This window comes from Scleropages formosus, chromosome 17, assembly GCF_900964775.1.
Source record: "Scleropages formosus chromosome 17, fSclFor1.1, whole genome shotgun sequence".
In the NCBI taxonomy this organism is placed as follows: domain Eukaryota; kingdom Metazoa; phylum Chordata; class Actinopteri; order Osteoglossiformes; family Osteoglossidae; genus Scleropages; species Scleropages formosus.
In genome coordinates, this window is record NC_041822.1 from 4,946,291 (window position 1) to 4,963,065 (window position 16,775).

The 16,775-nt window shown below is 40.1% G+C and overlaps 1 protein-coding gene across 13 annotated transcripts in view; it reads right to left on the minus strand.

Moving 5' to 3' along the window:
- Positions 1 to 286: 286 nt before the first annotated feature.
- mef2cb (myocyte enhancer factor 2cb) overlaps positions 287 to 16,775 on the minus strand; it is a 61,499-nt gene continuing 45,010 nt past the window's right edge. For 5 of the 13 annotated variants that reach the window (XM_018759330.2, XM_018759326.2, XM_029259407.1 and 2 more), the window contains 6 exons: positions 16,215 to 16,404; positions 15,101 to 15,148; positions 6,333 to 6,505; positions 5,124 to 5,253; positions 4,451 to 4,586; positions 287 to 3,415 (listed from right to left, as the gene is read on the minus strand). In XM_018759330.2, coding sequence (XP_018614846.1) covers positions 3,082 to 3,415; positions 4,451 to 4,586; positions 5,124 to 5,253; positions 6,333 to 6,505; positions 15,101 to 15,148; positions 16,215 to 16,404 — 1,011 coding nt within the window. In that variant the 3' untranslated portion in view covers positions 287 to 3,081. The remainder of the gene's footprint in view (positions 3,416 to 4,450; positions 4,587 to 5,123; positions 5,254 to 6,332; positions 6,506 to 15,100; positions 15,149 to 16,214; positions 16,405 to 16,775) is intronic. The other 8 variants (XM_029259406.1, XM_018759337.2, XM_018759332.2 and 5 more) reach the window with 5 other exon arrangements.

The following is a 16,775-nucleotide window of genomic DNA, read 5'->3' on the forward strand; positions in this document are numbered from 1 at the left end:
TCTTAATGGAAACAACTTGTTCAGAAAAAAGAAGAAAACAGCAAACCAGATGGAGCAACCCAAGTGACCTGTTTGGATTATACAATCTAAGTCAGACCAATACCAAGATTTTTTTTACACGCTTTTTTACATGCATTGGGTCACATTATACCTCTGACCAAGCAGATTCATTCTTGATTATCTGAGGTACTGGATGGGTCAATCTGAGGTACCAGTAACTTACAGAATAAAACTAGATAATTGCTCATCATATCAATGAAAAACACTGATTTAACCAACACCCCCCCCCCCCCCCCCCCCCCCCCCTTCCCAAACCAAAAAAAAAGATTGCTCCGTGTCTTTGGTTAAAAAATACGAAAAGCCATTACCTAAACCCTTTGAAGCACCCTACAGGTACAAAACAGCAATCTTATGTACTGTATACTTCCATGTACTTCCAAAACGTTACAGAAATTCACAGAGCAGACACAACACTTTTTTTTTTTTCTTATTAGTGAGGAAATGGCACAAGCAGAGGCAGACAACGACTTGCTGGATGTTGAGGCAACCCGGTTAGAGCAAATTATCAGGAATTCAAATGTCATCACAGACCCTTTTACAATGACGGTGATTAGTTCAACAACATTATGACCGAGTCAAAATTTCAACAGTAATCGGCGTTGTGACTTCACAGAAAGGAGTGCAGCCAACGGAATATTTAAAAAAAAAAAAAAAAAACAAAAAAAAAAAAAACTAAGTCAATACCTTGTTTGTTAACTATGTTGTAGCGCATCTTACTGCAGTTCTCTTCAGAGACGTGTGCTATTCTGCTTCTTGGCTTTCGAGTTCTGTGTCAATACTTGCAAATGTGATTTACTGAAGATGGATGTGCAATTAGTTCAAATTGTAATGTGCAACATAGATGTGGATCTGTGCAAATACCTGTACGTTTCACAAGTATCTGAGAAGAGGATTAAGTGTCGACTAACAGCACTGAAATGCCCATGGCTTTGGTTTTCCTTTAGGACAGTCCCCTACTGTCTGCTCAGGTGCTTCTCTACTTCTGCTGAGTAATAAAAAGTCTTTGGGGCTCCGCCCCTTGCATTTTCCCACATGTAGAATATAACAATATTTTGATCCAATTTCAACTGCATACAGCAATACTAAAGCAATGAACAGTTGAACAACAGCAGATTGAACAGGAGGCAAAAAGAACAAGACACCAGATTAATAGAAAAAGTGAACTGTCAAAGTTACAAATTGTGCTTCTTTTTAACCAGTTTTTGAGATTCCCGCCTTGTTTGCAATTATTTCTAACCCCACTGACACAAATGGGCTAACTGACCATTCACTGGTCATCAGTTGGTCTAAAACAGATACAACACCCCTTCATTAAGAAGTTAAATAAAGTCCTAAAGTCTCAGGGACATATATATAACATTTTTTTTTTTAGAAAAACTGTCAAAACATCTTAATACTTTTAATTATCGAAACAGTTTTTTAATTTAGAAGTGGCTTAAAAAAAATTTACTCTTATCACTGTTCTTATCCTGAACACAACATAATTTGTACCACTTGGGTATACATCAATGTGAACTGCACATTGTAAATGTACTGTAAGATTGTAGAGGTATTTTATTCAGATATGAAACAGATATAGGCCAATCATTCCAAATGGTTACTGAGGTTAAAGTAAAAAAAAATATATATATAAATAAATAAAAACCTGGCAGGTCCTATAAAATATCAATAGAACAGCACAGACAATATGTGCAACTCCACAGAACCAGACTAGTGTGTGTGTGTGTGTGTGTGTGTCTAAATATATATATATATATATAGTATATATATATATATATATATGAAGCTATACACAAGCATGTTAATCTGAGATTTTTATATTCTTCATATTATATATAATCATAAATACACAATGGAAAAACAAAACCTCTACAAAGAGAGAACAGTTAATCAAAACACAAAACTTGGGTTTTCAATACCTGTTTTCCCAGCTGAGGGTGGAAAAGCCCGTGTTTTTAATTTTCATCGGTCTGTCTCTTGAAATATTAGCAAAGCTATCAAAAACATATTTTGGCTTATATAAACTACAAAAAGCCACAAAAGCTTCGCATTCAATTAATTTAATATGAAAATATAAGCAAATATACATTTTTGAGTATTCTAGTATCTATTGCAAGACCCCAAATGACTCTAATTTAACTAACATGGCTTTTGAAGTATGGTCCACTTTCAATTGAATGGTTTTCGACTCTGGCGTTATTATGCTCCATACTTAAAGGGGAAAATATTCCTTATGGACTCCATGTGGCTGGGCAACTTTATCTATGGGTCTGCAGGTATACCTGTACAATCCTTCAAATGTTGCATAACAGTTTCCTCTTTAGATTTGTAAATCATCTGAGAAGTCTGTGAATTTTAAACCCCCGACCCCACCCGGACCCTCTATTTACATAAATACGTTGAACCTGCAACATGACAAAATCTACTGTAACTTACATTTTGCAAAGGATTACAGCGAAGAGGAGAAGGGAGAAATAAAACCTAACCAGTACTCAGTTTTTACTGGTCATAGCAAGTGCTAGGCTGCTGTCATTGCGATGTTTGCTTTCATTTATTAATTTAATTTTATTAGGTAATTATCACTGAGGCAAGTTGTAAGTACTTTTACAAAACAGAGTACCTGACATTTTTTCATACATACATACATACATACATACATATGTATACGTATATATACACACACACGTATATATATTATATATATATAGATATATATATATGAATATACGTGCATATGTACTTGTAGACACAGCAATGCATAATTCTACAGCACATCCCATCCTCTTCATTCTCTCTCCCCTCTCAGCTTTCAATACTCTTCCAAGCATCCTGATAACTTTTATATACTTTAATATGTATATCACACACACTCTGCAAAAAACAATAATAATAATAATAATAATAATAATAATAATAATAAAATATTAATGTAGAATAAAAAAAAAAGAGGCCGCTGTTCCTGGGCGAAAATAGCAGTAACGCGCACGACAGCAAGAGCTGGGGGGGAGGGGGGTAACTAAATCATGTGGCCCAGCCCTCGGACAGGCGCACTCGTTTGACGGAGGGGCTCTCCCGCTCATCCAGGGAGGGTCGCACCAGTCCCAGGGGCGAGTGGAACTCGTTCCGATGCTCGTCACGGTCACTGCCCTCGTGTGAGCTGCTGCAACTGCTGAGGCTGTCGGCGGGCGAGCGGCCCGAGTCCTGGCGTGACTGGGGCTGCTGCGGTGGATACCCCACTGGGGTGCTGCTGATGCGATCTCTAGGAGGAGAAACAGGTTCGGACTTGATGTGCAGGCTTTGAGCAGAGGGCAGGGAGAGATTTGAACTCTGACATAAGTGAGTGCTAGTGCAATTTCTGTAGGAGGAAAGGAAACCCGGTTACAGGATGATGAAACTCCCTCACTCTCACTTATCTCTCTCTCACACAGACACACACACAGAAACAAGATTACACAAATCAGGACATATTTAGGCAGTTGCAACTTCATGCAAAGATACATGTCCACAGATGTATTAACAGATGTGTGCCTGTCTGGAGCACTCTATTTCCCATATGGTTAAAGTAGAAATCAATGTGCAGAACATATGGTGTACACTAAGGAATGCTGCCAAACCAACATGCTGTAGTTTGAAATAACAATACACACCATTATGATATTACATAATTACATTTATTTCCAAAATGCATCCTTGTTCACCCTCACACTGGCTGATTCCCATATTTTTTTCAGTGCCAGATAATATCTGGAAAAACACTGATCTCCATCTGGGAGATGCTTAATCAATTACAAGCTGAAAAATTAATGTAGTCTGAACATGTTTTCCAACATACACCGGACAATGAATTTAGGCTAAACATCTTTCGTGAGATAAAATATTACCTTTTAATAACAGCTTAATATGAAAGTTCTCCTTGACACAGACAGTACTGGTAGAGAACTGGGAAAGTCACAGTACATCCCTCAGCCATGATCTGCAGCTGTACATTTGCATACTGTACTTTCTGCAGACTAATATGAAACAGACAGGGGTGTGAGGCGTGTCAGTAGTTTCCCATTAAGTAAAATGTGGTTATTTTTCTCGTTAACCGCCTTGCCACTTCTGTCATTTAAAGCAGGGATGCTAGAGGGGGGTTTTGGCTGGAAATCGTGTAAAAGCCTACGTGGGCAACACTTCCCTTGTGCAAATACTGTAACTCAAGTCAATTTCCCAATATCGTGTTTGAGAGTTCAGTCATACTGTTCGCAGAATGCAGAATCAAAGTAGCCACAGAATAAGAGTCATAACTTTTCTTAATAACCCTACCATGGCATGAATGCTGACTGTAACTGTGTGTTCAAGTGAATGTGTGTGTTTGCGTCAGAGAGAGCATTTGTAAACTTGTACTCACCCTAGCTGACTCAGGGCTGAGTGCTGCATATTCTGGAGGTGCTGCTGCTGCCAGCCAGTCATGGAGCCCAGGTGCAGAGCACTGGCACTGTTGAAGCCTGAGAGTGATGACAAGTCTGCACTGCTGAGAGAGTATTCTGGGGGGGGAGCAAAAATCAAATATTTACTCTCTCAAAATATTTAAAAAGATAGTACAGTCTCACTTATTCTGTATATTATACTTTAGCGGAAAATAAGGCTTCATTGTTATTGCATGAAAAGGCTACAGTGCCACCTACTGGTCGCTGTGTCATTATACAAAATTTAAAATGACTAGTTTTTTGTCCAAATAAACCTTTATAAACTTTAGAACAACTTTACATAATAATATGTTAATGATAAAATACAGCCATAATTGATGGGGGAGTCAAAAAAGCAAATTTATGATGATATGGTCTGAAAACATAGACATAAATAAAATGGTCTGTAACTTCTTGCATGAAACACCATGTTCATGCGGACAACAAAAATGTAGATTATATTCAAGCATAAAAAAAGAGAAATGTACAGAAGGCAGTAGGCTAGTGGGCAGAACTTGGCACATTTATGGTTAAATTTCCTCTAAAGTCAAAACTAGTCAGGCCTGAGCAGAATTAGTGTGACTTCATGGATTCCGTGTGGTCTGCTGTACCTACCGGTACCGTATGTGGTAGAAACAGCTGATGGATATCCTCCCATTCCTTGTCCTGGTAAAGTGGGTGTTGCTACAGAAACCACAGGGGTGGCCAGTGATTGTGCTGACTGTGAGTTGTTTATTCTCTGGTTCTGTGATGAAAGAATACATATAATCAAAAATAAAGTCTCCATTAAACTGTAATGTTTGTCACACGTGCGACTAAAATAATTTTTTTAAATTAATCATTTCACATTCAGCTGTACTGAACTGGCACCCCTATCATTTACAAACCTTATGAGGACTTGCTGTCGCTATAGTAACCCTTAAAGCATGGTCTCCTAGGTAACAGGATCAGCTGCAAGAAACGGATCCCTTTGTTGTGCTAGTGGACATATATATGGAGAATTTTATGAAATATAATAACTTTCTTTGTCTTTCTCAAAACAAAACCAAAACGATTTAGAGTATATTGTTCCTCCGAATGAGAAATAAAAGTGGAGGGAAGATGTAACAATCCTGAAAGACAAAGAAAACTCTGTATGTGATTCTCCAGTAGGTGTCACCCTTGATTCTGAAAAAACTGTCGTACAAACGCGAAGCACATGTAGCAGATGAAGATTTCAATTTAGCCTTCTTATAGAATCTAGCTTTGAGATTACACACACACACACAGACATATATATAGCTTCTTTGCATCCTTTTCTGTTTTTTCAACTGATGACCTTAATGACTAGCTTAAGATGGGGATGGTTTTTTTGTCTGCATTCTTATTGTATTTTGTGTAGTCAATGAGAGCCCCACTTACCAACAGCAGATCGACATCCTCAGACTGATGGCATGAAAGGGGGGGGTCAATAAATTCAAATTAGCATCAAGGGTATTGTGTTGAAGGGAAGTGTGTAAATTTAAGTCTGAAGAATTTGTAGAAGGGACACTATATGGGGAACCGTACACTAAATATACTAACCAGCAGAAGAACCTGTAAGTGTACCGATCTGATCACGGTCTGATCCTGAGAACTACTCTCTATCTAAACTACTCGCCAACAAACATGAAAATAAGACAATTACAACCACACTTAACCAAACATACAGAGAGGAAAGTGAGTCATCTGGAGGAGTGTCCAGAGATCTGTCTGGACTGGAGACTGTCCGAAAGAAATGATACGGCGCTCCAGCTACGGGCGAAAGAGTAGAGAGAGCAGGAAGCTTTTCCGAACGTGACTCACTATGGACGGCATGGTGTTCTTGGATCCGGGTGGGATCAGCACGCGCAGGTCCGGCTTGCGGTTGTTCATTCCCAGGTTCATGGGTGGGGGGGACTTGGCCTGCATGTTTTTGTTCATGTTCCCTGGAGAGACCAGCAGCCCAGGGGAGTTGCGATGGTTTCCATAGCCATTTCCTGGAAGGTGACATGAAGGCCAGGACAGTTACACACTCTTGCACAACTTTCACAGCCAGTTTTCACTAAGAAAATCGAGACTTCAAACAAACATTCTTGTTCCAATATTGTTGGAGACACCAAGGGAGCATCACTGTCCCACACAGAATATTACGGAGGTTCTTTCGTGGTATACTTCTTTATGTTGATGAAGTATTTTATATCACAGTGACATTATTTCTATCCAGGGGCGAGAAAAAAAAGAAAACGCAGAGTTGGCAGAAAGGCTGAGTGGGGCTTGAACAGAAATAAAGCTTTCCGCCCTAAGATAAATTAGGGAATACTGGTAATACTTTATACAGTCAGTAGTAGTTAGCTGCTGCGCTAGAGCAGCCAACTCACCACCTATTCCATCACTTCCTCTCTGTTTTTCAGATACACGGGCCATCATTTATCAGTGTGTTGCTGATATTGAAGACTCCCATTCATTTAACGTGAAGACGGGTAATTGAACAGATTGGTAAAATTAAAAAATAAAAAAAACAAGGATGGGATACTGATCTCGCTGCAATTTCAGCAGCCATAGCTATGAGCAAGTTTCACATCACGTTAATTCATTCAGCTGACAAGTTTCTCCAAAGCAACATACAGCATTAACCTCCTTTCAATTATTCACCCCTTTATAGAGGCAGGTAATTTTACCGGAGCAAGGAAAAGTACTTCATTCAGAGGTACTAGAGCTGAAAGTGAGATCTGACGCTGTGACCTCTGAGTCTAAAGAGAGCAGTTCGAACCACTACGTCACCAGCTGCCCGAAATGTCGAGGGCCCCAGTTTTTCAGGTTAAGGAGAGAAACTGAGAACGTGAACAGGGGGACACGAGAAAGCGCTCGGGGTAGAGCTGCACAGCTGTATTACTGTACAGACCCACATCAATGGAATCTGGCAAACAAACAAACAACTCAGAAGTTATTTCCACTGCCTCGCCTTCACGCGGAGGGGAAGTGCAAGCAGCAGCACGTGTTTGCTGTGGTACGATATGGCCAGTGTCATTCAGAGTGAGGCTGTGCCTTGTATCAGTCCATCAGCTATCTTTAGAAAAAGTCAAATGATCACTCAAGACACACAGGAGTCTCACAAGTTCCTCTTGTGGTTTTGTGGTGAACAAGCAGGTGTTTTTGTAAAAAGCCCAGCACAGATATGTAAAGTATTTGTGTCTTTCCAATGCATGCTTGTCTGAGATAAACCGAGTTTAACCATTATTAGAAAAGGACACATGTTGTGATGCCAATTGTTCAAAAAAAAAAACTCATCGGTAATTCTGAGACGGGAAGCTTTCGGTAATTTTGCGAAACGACAACCGTGAGCTCCTCCGTCCTTTCTGCCTCTGAAACACAATTATTCTTGTGCTATCGGTCATCACAAAGACAACAATGCTGAGACAACAGACATTGTGCACACATAACAGAGGACGTTAAATACGTTACGGGCAACAACAAATAAAAACAAAGAGATCCATGCCCAAAAAGGGACGAGCATTTTCCTGTTGCACCACATCCAACTTCTCGGGACTCTGCGCCCTTCAATTGGAGTCTGAGCCACAATTTCATTAGATACTGTTGATTGAATCCTGAAGCTAAATGATACCTTCTAGTTGAACTGCTGGTTAAGTGTCTTACAGCATGTTACTTTGAAATCACTCCAGTGGATCTTTTTTGTCTCTCAGGAAAATGGTTAGTCATATCTTTGGCGTCCAGACAGTGAGCCGTGTAAATGATAAATTAAGGGATACTAAACTGCGGTCGGACAAGCCAGTCATTTTGCCAAAAATGATAAACACATGTATGTGAGCATTTGGGTTAAGGGAAAAAAAAAAAAAAGGAGCACGCATCAAATCAATCAAATCAAACTCGGTCTCGGAGAACAGCAGAAGGGGCACCGTGCCTTCCTGCACGAAAAGACGACTGCACATTTTGCCGTTTTTTGCTTAGCTAACGTCTAAATGTTCATGGGGTATAATGCGAAGTGCCATAATGCCTTTGCCACTTAAAAGAGGGGCAAGAATTATATGTTAGACATATATGAATGTCCTAATCATACACTGCTGGAGAATGAGTCACAGATGTCTTCTCCAGCAAATTCACTGGAGACCTTTGTTTAATTTGAAGGCATGGTTTTGTGTTTTAAAAGTCTTGAAGGCACATTTTGTCCTATCAAAAGAATATATGGGACAGCTGGCGGCAAATGAAGTGGTGCTTGGTACCAGGAAAAAAAAAAAAAACATATATGTGAGCACGTCTTTTGTGCTGAAGCACTTCCTGGTGAGAATGTATTCACTGGCTGAGCAGTGGTTGGTGCAGCTGCAGCCGCTCTCGTACACAAAGCTCAAGTATTGTTCTGTACATTTCACAGACTCGTGCGGGAAAAAAAGAGTTTGATGTTTTTGATAATAACGGGGTCCTTTTCAGTTTCATGCATCTCCAATCGACATACTCAGGCTATATATAGCAAATTAGTGCACATATTCATATATGTAAGCTAATTAATGGATCATATATAAAAGGATACTCAAAACTGAACGTAAAGACCGTATAAGTGAACTGATAAAAACAAACTGCATAAAGAGGGAAATACATGTAAATATTTTTACTGTATCTTCAGCTTTCAGGCTAAAATACAGAAAATGAGCCACAATTAACAGCTCTGCACCATGCACACTCTAAGATACATTTCCAATGAAATATTTGTGAAGGCCAGCAAGCATTTCTCAGTTCTTCTCTTGCTGGAGTGATCACTCGCGTGTAGTCATGAGAACATCTTGCGGTGTACTGGGTGCCATCTCAGGGAGATGATACACTTATTTCTCACACAGATCTTTGACGCAAAACCTTAAATACCACACAGAAGGCCCATGGCCCTTGTTTGAGGAAACCAACGAGGTGAACCGGTGCACCAAGAGTGAAGTTTTTGTGACACACTCATGCGAACAACTGTCAGCCATCTCTCTGACTGCATTACACATTTGGTATTTAAGTTGGTGACTATAATCACCCTTTACTGTGGCTTCAACAGCTTCAGAAGATGCAAGTTGTTTCCTATTACCAGCCCAGCAAATGAACATTCTCAAGTGTCATAGCGTCTAGGTAAAAATAATAGGGAGAAATAATTTCAGAAACCAACCTTCTTATTCACTATCACATTTATTTTGCCTCTGTACGGTCCCAGGATGTTTGTGTGCCTCCGTTACCTGGTAGACGGTGTGTAAGATCATGTAGCCAGTCCTGCTCCTCTCCGCTAATACCGTGATTCATTACTCTACAGTGACATCGTGACTCTATTGTGTCATTCCCACTTGTTCTCTCTTGCACTGCAGTAAATAATATAAGTCCTGGCAAGTATCATCGTGTGAAATGACAAGGTCTTCCAATGCATGTCCCAATTCTCTTCTTTTTATTTACTCTCTATTTAAATATGTGCAAATCATGCGAAAAAAAATGCTTTTATGCAACTGCTACATCCAGCAAGAACCGCTTTGTGAACACTGAAACAGAAGACGCAGAAGCGGAGCGGTAGAAGTCCACCAGCCACCGGCAGGCCAGTGCCTCCGTCGCTGTTGACTTTTTAACAGTCCGGAGGAGAACCTGCCTCAGCAATCTGACAAGATCGCAAGGCTTTTAGCTGAAAGCCACCAAATGGCACGGCAGCTACTGCTGCGGCAAGTGCCGATTCTGGTGTCGGGGAGAGATTATGGAGGCCCGCTTGACGGGAAAGCTACAGGGACTGTGCTCAAGTGCAGCCAGGAAATGACTGTGGCCTGTTTCTGTTGCTGCCCCCACCCCCAAGGCTCGGTGTGGGGGTGGGAGCAGCTTTTTCCGTAGCTTGGTAATACGTCTGCATGTTGGCACTTATTTCTGAACAAGTCTCTTGAGCTGAAACAAAAAGGTGAAGTGCTCTGGCATCCCTCCGCACATTTAACAATGTGGTGACTGATTAGGTCAACAGTCACAGTCATCTTAAGAGTGATTCCCCCACCCTCTCAGTGCAGCCAGTCCTAAGGAGAAAAAAAGCACTAAAATGCAGCTTTATTAATTTAAAAAAAAAAAAAAAAAAAAAAAACTATAGTTCCGTGCTCCAATTAACAGATGCGGCACAGCGCTTGGCAGTGCCAGCTGACACTGCAAGCTCCATTCCCCTCCGAATGTCTCACTTGTAGAGAACCTGCCTTTAAAGCCATCTCTTGAACACTGTACATCAGGGTACATGACTCATTGCTTCTCTTTTCCAGAGGATTGTCCCCAATCCTTTTTTCACCGGACCATTCACTTCATTTAGTGGACGTAGGATACGTACATGTAAATACACATACTGAAATGCAACGGGGTAATGCATTCAGTGAAATTTCCTCATTAGGTCAAATAAGATTTGGTTCCTGGACGTAAAACACATCACCTAAAAGCGAACTATCAGAATATACGGTATTTTTACACATGATGTTCGTATCACTGTCATGGATAAAAACTGTAATATTAGGAACACTGCATTACTAATATTTTTTTTTCGTGTCACATTATTTTTTTTCAGTCATTCATTCAGCCATTCATTAGCAAAAACTGTTTGTGCAATGCAGGGTGGTGGAGCTCTAGAGTCTACAGTACAAGCAAAAAGTGTGACACACATAGATGTTTACGGCATACAATTAACAAAATCACTGTCCATGTCCGTCACTTTGCAAAGCATGTGCACGCTGTACTGTTAGACGTGCTGTGTAGCAGCAACAGCTAGCGTAGTGCTTAGAGCTGCTGCCTAGTATTTAAAGATCCCTCCTCCATACTACACCTCCAGCTGTAGTACCCTTGAGCAAAGCACTTACCCTTAAAAGCCCCAGTAAAAATTACCCAGCTGTAAAAATGGGCACACATTGTTAAGTTGCTTTTTGTAGAAAAGTATCCACTGAACTAATATTACTACATATGCTATTTCAGTGGTGATATTAGATTTATACTAACCACCTGTGATTGCTTGAGATAGTCAGTGTGATAGGAAGTACTTATCCCATGTTGCTTTGTCCCAAGCATAGTTAAGTTTCAGCATGTATGTAAATCTATTTATTATTCTGTAATTTTCTTAGATCTTCCAAGGAGTGTTTATTACGTTTACTTCTTTGCTGATGTGTTGAACGACTTGCTGTGTGTACTCTGTACTCTGCTGTCTAATGTACTGTCTATTGCGTCTTTATGAAGACTGCACAAAGGATATGTATGGAAGTACAGTGACAAAAATTCTGCTGTACTGAATAATAAGTCTACTGTATGAAAAAATTTTATATATTTTCACAAGCCACAGTAGAGGATTCTCACTATAGGGGATGCTGTTCTATGAGGACTGAGCGTAAACATAAATATTAAATTTGTAACATGAAGATCAGAACATAAAAACGGATTAGTGATTAACAAATCCTCAGTCAAGCATGTACATACAGTAAGTCCTCAGCTTACAAACATAATCAGAGACTTGTTCTTACGTCGAAATGCACTTACCATTTGCTACTTCTGTATATATAAAATACAGTGGTGATGTAGTCATTTATTTTAACACCTGAACAAGTCATATCAAAAGCACGGGCAACATCTGCAAGTTTCCCGTTTTTTTTTTTTTTTTAAATAATTCTACTTCCCATAGTAATTGTGCAGTAATTTTTTTACCAACACTCTCAACGCTTTTCACACATACTGTACTGGGTCAGTAGACCCCAAACAGCACAAATCAAACACACCACCGTGATATGAATGCCAGACTGCAACACTTAACATGGTGAAGATGTTGGGACTGCCTGTGAACCCTTTACAAACCGCTGAATGTCATATCTAGTGATATGATTAGACATACAACTATTGCTTGATATAGGGAATTAAACCTATATCTAAAGTCTATTCTTACTGGATAAAACAAATTTATTTATCTCCAAAAGTTGACAAGTAAAGTTCTTACTATACTTGCATAAATTTCACCTCTATTTTTAAAATTTTTTGGATGCCTGTAGGGTGCTCTGTCATCAGAGATAGGTTTACAAAGTGCAGAAAGTGTCTGATGGTGAGTGTAAAAGCAATCAGTGGATCAAAAACGAGTGTGCCACGAACCCAGTGGTCAGGCTGCGGCAGTGCCGGCACCACTTCCTTCAATGGTAGGAATATATTATCTACTAAAGCTATGAAAAATTACTCATCGTGTAGAAAGCCTTAAAAAGCTTTATATGTGTGTACTTGGAGATACCTAGTACCATCTGACAGTGCCTGCACATGACCTGATCCTATTCTGGAACCACATCATTCCAGGAATGCAACTTGAGCTTCCTTCAGTATCAAACCCATGTCATGTGCCACATGTCAATCAAGCAATCCATGCCCAAACCCACGCTGCAGCCCTGTGGTCGTCTGAGATCTCCGCATACTTGACACCAAAATAACCTTCCACAGAAAATGCAGCTCTAATGAGTCACTGCCGAAAAAAATATAGGGTACAGCCACAAGACCAGACCAAGAAGTAAGCGACAAATCAACCTAACTTAAGAGAGTAAAATTAAATCCATCATATTCAACTAAATCCTCTGTCTGTATTTCAAATCAGATTTTTAAAAGATTCTCAAATGTGTATGCATTTCCAGTTATGATATAATCAGAGCAGTGTAGGCGGAAACATTTCATTCTATTACAGACACGCCACAGTCTGAAAGACAATTCAAATGTGCCATGTTATTGTAAGTGTACAATGCCAAACGAGGGAAGAGCAAGAGAATGTCGTTTAAGCTCGTCTCAAAGTGTAGTTGACAATTAAACAATCTCTGTACAGAATGTAGGTTACAGAAGAACATGAGAAAATTGATCATTCACAAAGCCGCTGCACTCAAGCACTTTGTTAAAAACAAGGGATAAAAACAAGAGGTTCCCCCCTGGAAAAAAAGGAAAAAATATCTTTATTAACCGTTTTATGGGATTATTAGGAAAGGGCTGAATGGAATTTTCAAGGGTCCACATGACAAAGTCCACATCTTGTTTTTGCGAGGCACAGTAAGTGAGCAGCACAGTGCACCTCTGTTCCCTACGACTGTCGCACAAAGGCTACATTTAATACTCCCTCCATGGCATGCTGCCGACAAAACTCGCGGCGCAACAAATGGTAATTATTTGCAGGACAGAAACGCCGGAGCAGACACTGGGACCCCCTGCTGACCCCTAGGCAGCCAACTGGCTGCAGACTGCGCGGTCGGGTGACCCCCTTGCCTCCTTGCCTCTCCGGCTTAGCTGATCGCACCGGTGGCTCCAAAAACTGGCCTGTTCGCCCTTTCAAACAGCTTCAGCTCCACAGTTAATCAACCAACTAACAAAAAACGGAATTTGATATAAATATATTAAAATAACACATCTGAACTTAATGCGGAACATTTTTAAAGTTTTTAACAAGACCATTTTGTTTTTCAGTACAATATAAATTGAAACTTTGGCAAATGGAAAAAAAAATGTTGTTTTAGTCAGTCTTCCCCTGCTTGAAGGTAATCGATCCCTCAAAAAATGTTAATAAATTGGACCAAATTTGGATTGTGCACGTGTCCCAACAGCCGGACAGCACAAGACACTTAGATTTATTCACTCAGTGGACGCTTCTCTCCAAAGTGATATACACTGATTATTATATAGAATTTAGCTAATGCCTTTATCCAAGGTGATTTACAATGTTAGATACACTACACCAAACTCCTTACGGGCATTCATCCGTCTTTACAGTGTAACAATGTAACACACACACACACACACACACACACACACACACACAAATGGGAAATTGATTCACCAATTTGCCAGAAACACATGTCTTTGGACTGTGGGAAGAAACCCACGCAAACACAAGGAGAACATGCAAACTCCACACAGACTGAGCGAAAATTAAAACCCTGTGGAATTACACAGGCCAAGTGCTGTGAGAAACCATGTTAGTTTGTTTGCTGAATGAGGATTCCTTCCTATCATTTTCACTGATTCTTTTGTCTTTACTGTTCTCTTTTGTTTTTTTGCATTAAAGCTTGAATTGAAACATGAACACTGAGGTTTATATGTATGCATGTTTTGTTTGAGATCATCTGTTAAGTCTATAATTTGGAATAGGTACCGAAGATCCGAATGAGTGCAGACAGCCATAGGGTATTACAGAGTGATTAATACAAAGAAACGGTCTTGTTATGTTGTGTTATGACAATTAATGTCAACTGTAGAAGTAACTGTGTCCATTTTGATGCGCACACAATTTTTTTAAAGAAAAAATATTAATTACATCTTCAAGTTATGAAAAGTTCACCATACACAGGGTTCTTAAGAACATCTGAAATACCCTTTACTGATAATAATTCACTGCTATAAAAAAAACTGTTGACTTATTTTTTTTTTTTTTTTGCCACTCATCTGAATTCTTCTGCTATTAGGTAGGATATCTGTAAGCAGCATTCAGAACGAATAGCTGCCACAACATGTGACATGTGACCTCTCCCGAATGTCTTACAGATATGGAGCGGGTGAGGGAATGTGTATTAAAACAACACACATGTAGAAAAGAGGTAAATCACTCTTACCAGCACTGGTGCCTGCACCAGCTGTGAGGTCTGCACCCATAAGTACACCTAAGAATAAGTGAGAAGAGAGGGAAACAAAAAAATTCTTAAGGAATTATTCTCCTTACACCTTTCTTATTCCCCTGAGTGATTTCAGCCCTCTACTCCACAATCCCAAGTCATCTCAACAACTCCTCTGTCACCTCATGAATGAGAAAAGAAATCCAGCTTTGCATTTATCTACTTCCACTGACCATGTGTTGTACAAATGGCTGCAGCAAGCTGATGACACAGTCCAAGAAAAATGACATATTTTTAAAGTCAGTCTGTGTGGTTTATGCATTGCTCACTAAGCCAAAAATCATATTTAGTTTTGCCCCTGTAATATGAAGCAAATTGCAGAAGGAAGCCAAAGATAATCACAGGACTCATTGTGAGGGTAGCAGTTGAACTGACCAGAAGACAAAACAGAGCATTTAAACAATAAAAACACCAACATCAGGGCTGAACTGGCTATTCTTATGTCACTAGAAAATCTGCCCTAGTTCCATGTATCAGTGACAGCCTCTCATAGTATGGTGCTATGTTACACAGAGAAGTTTATTTCACCTTGATAGCTCTAATAGAAACAAGTAAGTTTGGCAGAGCACACTTCTTAAAAATCTATCTATCTATCTATCTATCTATCTATCTATCTATCTATCTATCCAATTTAATGTAATCTAACGTTATTAAACTGTTGATTGGTTGGCTCTTGGAACTATTATGAATTATTATCAGAGAAACTGTGCCATGCATAACATGTTAACGAAGCAAATAGTTTAGTGCTCTTTGGGAGAACAATTTTCATTTATATTTTTAACCCAAATTATACCATTCCATCTGACAGTACATTGGAAGTGGGGGTGGGGCAAATGCTAAAGTCTCTTGAACACAATCAATGTGCAGTGACTTTGTAGACAGCTGAGGTTGCCCGTATTGGGTAGTAATTGTATGAGTGCGAGTTAAAACAGGATTCTGTGTTTGTTGTGGTTGCCAGACTGCCAGACTGTATGTTAAACTGTAGAGCCTGAAATGTGGCGGGAGAAGCTTAAAGATGGTGTAGTGAGAGTGAGGGTTGTGGCTGGGGCCTTACCTGCGTTGCCTGCGCTAGGAGGCCGGTGTGTCACTCCCGGAGACATGCTGTTTCTCTGGAGCGAATGGTGGGCCAGAGGCAGCAGGTTGTGATTGCCCAGGGAACCACCTGGGTGGCTGTAGATCAGGCTGTTGGGGTTGCTCACTGGAATGGAAACCGGCATCTCGTAGTTTGAAGGGGGTACAGTCTGCTGGGGGAGGGAAGTGAGGACATAAAAACACAATGACAGACAGGGGGTCAAGGCTGATGCATTCTCTAAGGCCTCATATTTTCAAGGCCTCAAAGAACACTACTTAAAAAGCTACTGAAAAAGAGTGAAGCATGCTTGCCTGAAAGTCATCTCAAAAATAGTGTAAGAGGTGAAAGAGAGGGATAAAAATGCAAGGGACAACCAAAATGGCCTGGGTGAGTGGAGTTCTAGTTATAAAACCAGATGCCTGTGGCACATTTATTTTGGCAGGTGTGGACAGTGATCGGCGGAGGCCTGTTGATAGCTTGTTGATGGCCTCGTTTCGGCCAGTGTGAAAAAACACAGGGCTTTTCTTATGGGGATTTGACAGT